Source organism: Chrysochloris asiatica, unplaced genomic scaffold, assembly GCF_000296735.1.
Source record: "Chrysochloris asiatica unplaced genomic scaffold, ChrAsi1.0 scaffold00031, whole genome shotgun sequence".
Lineage (NCBI taxonomy): Eukaryota > Metazoa > Chordata > Mammalia > Afrosoricida > Chrysochloridae > Chrysochloris > Chrysochloris asiatica.
Window position 1 is genome coordinate 20,694,901 of NW_006408549.1, and position 10,670 is coordinate 20,705,570.

At 39.7% G+C, this 10,670-nt stretch overlaps 1 protein-coding gene across 1 annotated transcript in view; it reads right to left on the minus strand.

Annotated features, from left to right (window-relative positions):
* ATP6V0D2 (ATPase, H+ transporting, lysosomal 38kDa, V0 subunit d2) overlaps positions 1-10,220 on the minus strand; it is an 89,508-nt gene extending 79,288 nt beyond the window's left edge. The window contains exon 1 of the mRNA XM_006859235.1: positions 10,091-10,220. Coding sequence (XP_006859297.1) covers positions 10,091-10,220 — 130 coding nt within the window. The remainder of the gene's footprint in view (positions 1-10,090) is intronic.
* Positions 10,221-10,670: the final 450 nt, after the last annotated feature.

The window sequence follows — 10,670 nt, forward strand, 5'->3', positions numbered from 1 at the left end:
ATCCATAGCAACCCTGTGTAGGGGTTCCAAGGAACGTCTGGTATGCTTGAACCACCTGCTTTGTGGTTCAAACTGACTTTGCAGTCCAGCACATTAACCCATAAATAAATCATGGTTCTTTCATTCAAACACTTATTAAGCATCTACTACTGCTGAGTTCTGATGTAGCACCATGGATTAATGCACTGGACTGCAAATTCACTTTGAACCTCAAGGTCAGTGGTTCAAGCTCACCAGCTGCTCCCAGGAAATCCTATACAGCGTTGCTATGAGTAAGAACCTACTCGATGGCACTTAACAGCAACAACGTTCTTTGTGCTTGAGGAAACTCAGACTCGTGAAGGAGGAGATATCACAAGCAGAGAAGTTAAACGCTGTGATAAATTCAACGATATAGATAAGGATCCTGATTCTGTGACTAGAAAATTAAATGACTGGTCCACAGGAACGGAGCTGGTGAAAATTGTAGGAAAGTTTCCCGAAGGAGGCTAATCTAGAAAGGAATAAAGCCTTTAAAATGCTGTATAAAAGTAGGAAGAAGGCATCCATGAATTACTGCAGGTAAAGTATGGCAGAAAGGTTAGGCGCTTGGCTGCTAACTGAACACACCAGCAGCTTGGAGGGAGAGAAGACTTGGCAATCTGCTGCAGTAGAGATTCTCAACTCACTCACTGCCATCAAGTTAATTCTGACTTATTGCGATCCTATTCAGGATTTTTGAGACTATAAATCTTTATGGGAGCAGGCAGCCTTAGCTCTCTCCTGAAAAGTGGTTGATAGTTTTGACCCAGTAAGCTTGTGCTTAGCAGCCCAGCACTTACCTTGCAGCATGGGCCACCAACAGCACTATAGGATAATTCTCCTCTGTTCTATAGGGGTTACTATGACTAGGAGTCGAATTGGCTTATTGGCACCCAATAACATGGGGCAAGAAGCTCAAAGCAGCTCAGTGTTGCTCAAGCCTTCGGTGAAAGAACCACCCACTCTGCCATGGAGTTGGTTCTGACTCACATCGATCCTAAATAGGGTTTCTGAGGCTGTTAGTCTTTAGAGAAATACATAGACTGATATGTCTCTTCAGGCAAGACAAAAGGAGAGATTAAGAAATGAAGCTAGGATGGTTGAGCAGGGTGGGTTGGTATGATATCTTTTATGCTGAGCACAGGATGTCATTACGGAGTACATATTTATTGTTCTGGTAGCTGAGATGGGGGAAGTGGGGAGAAAAGGTCTGCAAATAACACAATGTAGTTGAGTGGTATCAATTCGGGGTCTGGGTTTTCTTCCACATTTCTGGAGCAGATTACTCATCTAAAATGTTCTTTCTTTGACTGCAGAAATTTATTTGTGCAATTATCTATTTAATTAACTTAAAACAACTATACCCTTTTCTTTCCATGTCTTATTTGGCTATTCTTTTGGCAGTTCAGGTTTGTATGCAGCTCATATCCACACAATTTGCATTCTCAACACTGAGGAATCTTTGCAACAGAAGTGACACAAATGGTGTTTATTTCAAAACCATGATATTTTGTTCATTTGACATATGTTTCTTTTAAGCAGAATAACATTCAAACCTTTCAGTTGCCAATGAGATCCTGAGATTCAATGTCCCGAGTGTTTTCGAGCCTGTAAGAATCTTGCAATACTGGAGTCAGCAGAGAGGCAAAAAGGAGAGAGAGGAGCCAACCTATCTTCTTTAACATGAAATTGAGTCCAAAGGGACACATTTATATTCTAAAACAATCTTTGGATCTGAAGCGTGTGTTCTAAAGGGATGATAAACTAGTTGCCGTTAGTCTATTCCAAGTCATGGTGATCCCAAGTGCTCTGTAAGGTTTCTGTGGCTGTAACTTTCATTTTTTGGAATGTTTCACTTTCTGAAATGTTTTCATGGTCTCTATATAAGCTAATCTAATAGTACTTGTTGCTGTTAGCTGGCATGGAGTTGACTTCTGACTCATGGCACCCCCATGCACAACAGAAATGGAACATTGCAATCCATCAGATCGTGTAATTACTCAAAGAGCAATGAACAGCTTTCCTCCTCTATGGCCTGGTGCTGTAGGATAATAATTCCTTATGATCCACATAGTCAAACGCCTTTGCATAGTCAAAATAAATAAGTTAATTTGAATTATGGTGTTGGCGAAGAATACTGACAGACAGAAGAACAAACAAATCTGTTTTGGAAGAATTACATCCAGAATGTTTCTTAGGAGCTAGGATGGTTAGACTTTGTCTAATGTCCTTTTGACATGTTACTAGTTGGTCCCAGTTGCCAGAGAAGGACATCATGCTTGGTAAACTCGAGGGTCACTGAAAAAGAGGAAGACCACCAACAAAATGGATACACAGTGGCTGTGACAACGGACTCAAACACAGCAATGATTATGAGGATAGTGCAGGACTGAGCAGTGTTTTGTTCTGTTGTACATATGGTCACTATGTCAGAACAGACTGGTGGGACCTCACAACAACAATCCCTCTCCCCTCAGTCTCTGACAACCACTATGCAATATACTTCTGTTTCTATTCTAGATATCTATTCTAGATATTTCATAGAAGTGGGATCATAGAATATTTGTCCCTTTTTGTCTGACTAATTTCATTCAGCATAGTGTTTTCAAGTTTCACTCATGCTTCTTGGATCAACTATCAACACCCACGGAAGCAGCAGTCAAGAGATCAGACAACATATTGCATTAGGCAAATCTGCTGCACAAGACCTTTTTAAAGTGTTGAAGAGCAAAGATGTCAGCTTGAGGACTAAGGTACACCTGACCCAAGCCATGGCGTTTTCAATAACCTCATATGCATGCGAAAGCTGGATACTGAATAAGGAAGACCATAGAAGAATTGATGCCTTTGAGTTTTGGTGTTAGAGAATATTGAAAGTGCTGTGGGCTGCCAAAAGAACCAGTAGATCCATTTTTGAAGAAGTGCAGCCAGAGTGCTCTTTAGAGGCCAAGATGGCCAAACTTTATCTCTCATACTTTAGAAATATTGTCAGGAAGGAGCAGTCGCTGGAGAAGGATATCATGTTTGGTAAGGTGGAGGGTCAGAGAAAAAGAGGAAGACCCCCAATGAGATGGATTTGCCAAGTGGCAGCATCAATGGACTCAAGTGTGGCAACAATAGTGAAGTTGGCCCAGGATTGGGCAGTGTTTTGTTCTGCTGTGCATAAGGTCACTATGGGTTGGTACCGACTCGATGGCACCTAACAACAACAACAATAGCATGTAATAGAACTTCATTTCTCTTTGTGACTGAGTGATATTCCATTGTGCATACATATATTTTGTTTATTCATCTGTTGATGGACAATGTGAATAATGTGGTAATGAACATAGGTACCAAGTATATGAGTCTCTGTTTGCAAGCCTTTGGACATATCCCTGGTAAGAGAGTTATTAGGACATATGATAATGCCAAGTTTAACCAGACAAAAAGAATTCCTGTTATCTAAGAAGAGGTGGCCAGAGAGTCTAGTGGCACAGTAGTTAAGCACAGCTGCTCTGAGAGAGAAAGATGTGGCAGTCTGCTTCCTTAAAAATCTACAGCCTTGGAAACCCTAACGGACAGCTCTATTCTAGCCTATAGGATTGCTGAGATAGAATCCACTCAGTGGCAATGAGTTTGGTTTATAGGTTTGGGTAAGAGGTGGCATAAGCAAGCTTTATTAAGTTTGGAGTAATTCTGAAACGTTGCTTTACAATAATTAGGATTTTGCTGGGGAGATCCTTTGTGCTTGGTGTTCTGTAATTTCTTACTTGTCCATTTCTCCACATGCCTGACTCATCCTTCCCAGGAGACTTTTCTTTTTGTGGTAGAAATGGCTGTCTTCCCTTGCTCTCTCTTTGTTTCTTCTCAGTGAGAGAAAATTATTTGCTTGACCTTGGAATGATGAAATCCTATACCCCACCAGTCCACATAGCGCAGCTGGGTAAGATAGTTGATGAAGTTCATGCTCACAAGTGGCCAGTTTCTCTCAAGGTCTCAATGGATCTAAATTCTATCATATCTTAGTGGGAATGAGCTAGGCTAGATAACCTGACAAATGTGTTCCTAGGTGACCAAAGGATAAACAGGGAGATGAGAGTTGGGCAGTACCCACTCCTTCAATGCCGTCGCTGTGTGTTACCACTCCCTGGGTTCTACTTATGCTCAGAGCCTTCCTCAGGAAGAATAAGTCTGGAATGGGGAAGTAGAGCCCACTTTCAACATTTCCAAGACTAAATGAATCAAGCTCTGGTCACAGAGAAGGGTGGAAACTACAGAGTAGGTTAGGTTAAACAAGCAGATTGAGGAACTAGACTGAGTCCTCAGAATAGGAGCAACTGAATGAAGATGGTGTTGGTGCACTTCTCACCTTTGAGTGTTTAAACCAATTGAGACAACACGAGCATTGAAAGATGGATAGAAATGTGTCTTTAACATCTGATGAATATGTATTTGTGGTGACTACTTGGGCCAGAGGCCGGTATGGCTTTCCTTCCCTCAAAATATCAACTTTGGTAAAGCTGCAAGGAGAGTTTTTGCAGAGTGATTAGTATTTAAGGTTTTCAATGGTCTTTCAGAAATAGATTGCCAGGTCTTTCAACTCACGCATCTTTAGGTGGATTCTAACCACCAACCTCTCAGTAACTAACTGCTTAACCATTTGCTTCACACAAGGACTCCTGAGATAGGCCACACCGCCTTTTAAACTAAGAGCTAATCTAATGATGGAAGTCATTGAAGTATTTTTTTAATAGGAAAGTGACAAAAGTGAATTTGCATTTTAATACAAGACTAACTAAAGGCACAAATAATGTCTAACAGAATACAAGACTAACTAGAGGCATAAATAATGTCTAACAGAATACAGAAGAAAGCTTGTAGAATTGAGTCTTTCTCCTATTTATCTTTTACTTTTAATTTGACAATAGATGGTAGGTACGCAGCGCTACAGTGAAAAGTCTGCTATTATATGTATCACCCACAAACTCACCTAAGATAGTCCCTACATGGTGAAAGTGGTTATGTGTTCTATTACTAGTCAAAAGGTTGACAGTTCAAATTCCTCAGAGGCACCTTGGAAGCCAAGTACGATAATCGGCTTCCAAAAGATCAGACTGAGACCATGAAAATCTGAGGTAGCAGTTCTATTCTGCACACATGGGGGTCACTGTGAGTCAGAATCAACTTGCTGGAAACAAAAACAACAACAGCCCACTTAACACACTCAGACATCATTCCTAGCTCTGGGTCATACTATAATTAGTTTCTTTGGGATCCTGTTTCTTTGTATCTGGACAAGCACACAGAATGTTTTTTTGTTTTAAACTTACCCCTCCCTTGATTTTATTACTTAATATATGTTGTTATTGTTGTTGAGTCAGGTCTGATTTAGTGCCTCTGTGTAGGGTTACTGAGGAGCGGCTTGTGGACTTGAACTGTCAGCCTTGTGGTCCAGAGAATTCTCCTGCAGTACTATACCAGAACTCCTGATATATAAGCTGTTGTTGTTAAGTGCCATTGAGTTGGTGCTGACTCATAGTGACTAGTGACCCTGCATAGGGTTTCTGAGGAGGGGATGGTGAGTTTGAACTGTTGATCTTGTGGTTCTAACTGACTTTGCAGTCCAGTGCATTTATCCACAGCACCACACCAAGACTTTTGATATATATGAGAAAACTTTAAAGCTCATGGAAAAATGGAATTTTCCTATAAACTTTTTCAAACCTTGTTATATCTTGGTGATATTTCCATATAATCGAGTATTTCCTCATTCTTTTTTTTTTTTTAAATTAGCTGCAGAATTCTCTATTATTTAACCAGTTCCCTATAGCTGGATATTTGACTTATTTTCATCTTTAATACCACAAACAATGTTACATGAAGGGTTGTGTACACCTGTCATGCCAGGTGCATGCATCTATGGTCCTTGGAATTTCTGGGCCAAGTATGTATGCATTTGGAACTTTGACAGGTACTGCACAACTGTGTTCTTTACGGTTTTCTTCTATTTTAATATTTTCATTATTTAGAATAGAGGTCTCTTTAGGGCAAGAAATAGATCTAATCCATTTTTACTTCCTTGACCCTAGGTATCTACCAAACAAAATAAACAAACTAGTTCCCACTGAATTGATCTTGACTCTTGGTGTGTGTTACAGAGCATAACACCTCCATAGGGTTTTCTTAGACGTAATATTAACAGAAGCAGATTTCCAGGCTATTCTTCCACAGAACCACTGAGTGAACTTCAACCACCAACCTGTTGGCTAATAGTCAAAGACAAACTACACCACCTAGAGACCTTCTGACCCTAACTGTAGTTTTTAAGTGCTATTGAGTCGGTTCCAACTAATAGTGACCCTGTATAGTGTTTTCACGGAGCAGCTGGTGAGTTTGGACCACTAACTATGTGGTTCAAACAGACCTTGTGGCTGAGTGCTTACCCTATATTGCCACACTAGGGCTCATCTGACCCTAGCTAGAAGAAAGGATTTAACATAAAGTTGCTGAATTAAGTCACACTGTGAAAAGGAATTGAAGATTATGTCCCCTGAAAGGGACATGATTATTAGTGAGATATAAATGAGCCCCCTCAGTCCCTTCCGAAAATCTATGGAAAACAGTATAAATTAAAAGACTAGCTCTGGTGTTTTCTCACCATATTTCTCACCACATGGGTACTTTTACCATATATTTTAGAAAAGACCATTTTTTATTAAAGTCTAGTGCTCTAAATTTTCGTTTTACAACCTCGTCTTTTTTTTTTTTTTTTAAAGAAACATACTTAATAATATAAACAGACATAATTATAATTAAAAACAAGAATACAATGGAATTAGCAAGTTAACCCTTTAAATATATATTTTATTTCCCTTAAAGTTATAATTTAGGCTCAAAGTCACTTTTAAAGAATGCAATTTTTTGAACTAGCTTCTGTTTTTTGGACCTAGGCAACATGAACTAGCTTCTGTTTTTTGGACCTAGGAAACACTGAGTAACTGAGCTTTAGTGACCAGTTGAGACTTATTCTGTTAGTCAGGGGCAGACCTTAGACTAGATGTGTGCTTCTGACCACCCAAGCAGCTACACACACAATCATGATGATTATTTTTCAAGGCTTTCTTGTACAATTTTTATTTTCTCTCGTTTAAAAGCTACTCAAAGCATGTGATTCTCATGTTGTTGTTAAATGCTATCGAGTGATTTGATGACTCATACTTGCTATTCCTGGTAGTCTCCAAACAGTAGAAAAGTATGAGAAGTGGTGGTTTCCAGACTGACAAATGCTCAAGTAATCCAATTTGTACTAATTTTAATGAGAGTGAGGTTTTTGTTAATTGACTTTGCAAACGGGAACCCAACCCAGTAGAATGGACAGTTGCGCTGCATGGCTGGCCTGTAACAGTTTTATTCCCCTGCCCCTACAAAGCCCTTCCTCCAGTTCTCCTTCCACTGGGGATTACAAGGTCACATTGTCCTTCCAAGGTCAACTACTAGTCCTTACTGGGGGCATTCCCCATTTCCCCATGAACTTCCCCTATTTCCTTGATCGTTGTATTCTTATTTTAAAGTTTCTAACCACCAAAGGCCAAACTGGTTCTTCATCTCCTTTTGTGATCCTAGCCTGTGACCCCCCAAGATTTCCCTTATTCTTTCACTGAAGATGGACCACACCCACAAGATTTATTTTTCACACAAGCCCACATATTCAAATATAATTGTGAAATGCATTATTGAAAAATTGGGGATGTGTGCATGGGGGAAAAATAGGAACCATGAGATAGTGGCCCATGAACGTCCTAACATCACATCGCACAGAAAATTCTGTAGGTATCCATTTGTATGGATTTTCCTGGGAAGTTTCATTCTTATGGTCTAAAACCTTGCCTTCTCTCCCTAGCTTGTATTGAAAGTACCATATTCATCTGAGCGCCAAAATAGATAGATCTAGACGACTATTCCTTCCTCTTCTCTCTCCTCCTTCCACTGTTGAATCATTTAGTCAGAAAGTCTCTTGATTGAAAATACTTGGGAGCAACTTTTACATTCCTGATTTTTATTTTTCACCATTGTATTATCTAGATTTCTTTGTATGGCTTTGGAATAGCTGCCTTTGCTCTTTACTCTTTTGTAGTCATCCTTTGGTATCACAAAGATATTTTGTTTTGTTTGGGTTTAAATTTGCATTCCTTTGGCCATTTAATTCACTCATGTGGTTTCTACAAAACAACTTAATCTCTCCCATGCTCTTTAGCATTTTATTGTTTTCTGGTAGCCTAATGGTTACAAATCGGGCTGCTAACCTCAAGGTCAAGGAGCTCTGGTAGTGTAGTGGTTACCAATTGGGCTGCGAACCACAAGGTCAGAAGTTCGAAACTACCAGGTGTTCCTCGGGCGAAAGATGAGGCTTTCTGCTCCCGTAAAGATTTACAGCCTTGGAAACCCTGTACAGGGTCACTTATGAGTTGGAACCGACTCCACAATGGTACTTAACAACAACCTCAAGTTATTCAGGTTTCCTATACTTACCAATATTTTCAAGCCACCAAACTCCTAATTTAAAATGCTGAGGTGATTTAGGATTATGTAGTGGTTGTTAGCATAATTAGTTGCTATCATTTGAAAGCATCAAATTTTGGGCAGCTCCACAGAAACCGGCTTTAACAGGTGAGAACCATAAACAAGTGATCTCTGAAGAATTCGGCTCCACTGGAACAGCCTGCAAAGTCACCTTCAGAGGCCGCCCTACCCCACCCCACCCCACCCCCATGTTTGCCTTCCAAATACCCTTCCTAGGAAACTTGATATTTTCAGCTTTTATGCTTTAACTAGAATAATCTAGCAATGTAAGTGCACCAAACTGACATACGAGTTCTTAAAAAGGTTTCAAAGTAGCTGTTTTAAATTACAGATACAATACTATTACAGATATGAATTAATTATTGGTGAACTTTTGAAAATATTGTGGTTGAAAGCATTTTCTCATACACACTGTCTCATTCATTTCTCCCAACAGCTCAGCAAAGGAGGCATTTCTATCACATTTTATAAATGAGGAATCTTTAAACTCTGGGCCATGTACCTAGACCCGGCAGAGGTCAAAGTTGGGACTTCACAAACTGGGCTGGCCCCAAAACAGACATCTCTTAAATTTTTTCTGAAGCATCAGTGAGACAAATTTAAAAGTCCCAAATCAATAGCCTAACTAACCTGTTGTTACTGAGTCAGTTCTAATTTACGATGCCCCCCTATGGGTGAGAGTAGAACTATGCTCCATAGTGGGTTCCAAGACAGTTTTAGAGGTAGACCCCAGGCCTTGCTTCTCAGGGAACTCTGGGTGGCTGTAAACCTCAGTTATTTTTGGATTAATTCTCCAAATTGATACTGAAAAACTAGATATAGAATAAAAATCTCTAGACCAGAACTTGTTAGCATTTTTTTTGGAATCTAATGGAGTCTATGGATGGCTTCCTCCAAACAGTATTATAAATGCACATAATAAAATGTATAAGATTAAAAGAAAGCCAAATATATTAAAATACTGTTATCAAAATATTTTCAAAGTTTAATTTGGAATAAGTGCTGTGCTTCATTATTAAGACAATAAATATTGAGCACAAAAGATGAGTATAACATCTGTAATTTTGAAGCAGTAAAAGCACAAAAGGATATATAAGTATTTCAAGGTATCTGTGAGAGTCACATGTTGTTAAGTGCCTTTGAGTCAGTTCCTAGTCATAATGACCCTGCATAGGGTTTCCGAGGAGTTGGTAGTGGGTTTGAACTGCTGATCTTGTGGTTCAAAATCCAGTGCTGATCCAACAGTGCCACACTATGTTGATAATATTCATTGGTCACAAAGTTATAGATACTGCAAATATTGGATTCATAATGAAAAGAAATGCTAAAATTCACTTAAGAGAATATTGAAATATAGATGCAATCTTTTTTTTCTTTCTCCTCATTCAAGTTTGTGGACCCATGAAATCTGTACGCTGGAAATAGGACCTATTCAAGCCATAGAAACCTGTTTACAGATGAGACATTTTCCTTTTCTTTTTTAAATGGTAAGAAAAGTTCCACGTACCTTCTAAGGTCTCACACTGGACCAGGTGGATGTAATCCTGCTGGGTCAGGAGGCTGGCTTTGCATCCTCGAACCAGGCCCTCCAAGTAGCCATGGTCTATGTTAAAGTACAGCTCCGCACTCTCAGACATGGAGGAGGTTGGAACAGACCTGTAGTTGTGGCCAGCCCCAGATGACTTGTACTAGTCTGGAAAGAGTGCTAGCAATCTGTCACCTGATAGTCAGGATTTTCATGACAAGTTTCTCCCAGTTTCAGTGGCTTTCAACACAGCACAGGTCCTGTTTTTACGACAACAGTGAATCAGTCAGATGACCCAAGTATACCCAGGAAGCAAAGTGCTGTTAGTGGAGGAAGAGTCATAGGGAAGGAGAGTCAGGGCTCAGCTTCATCCCCTCCACAGTTTTGCAAGTTGGAGATCTCGAATTGTTTTTCAAACATTTCTTCCTCTACCCAAGCTTTTACCTAAATTCAAATGCAAATTATAAAATACGTTTGTCCTAAATTTCTCAAAAGGAGCTTTAGTGGAGCTGTGGGCTGACTTCCTGTTGTTAACTGAAACGTTGGCAGTTCAAACCCACCT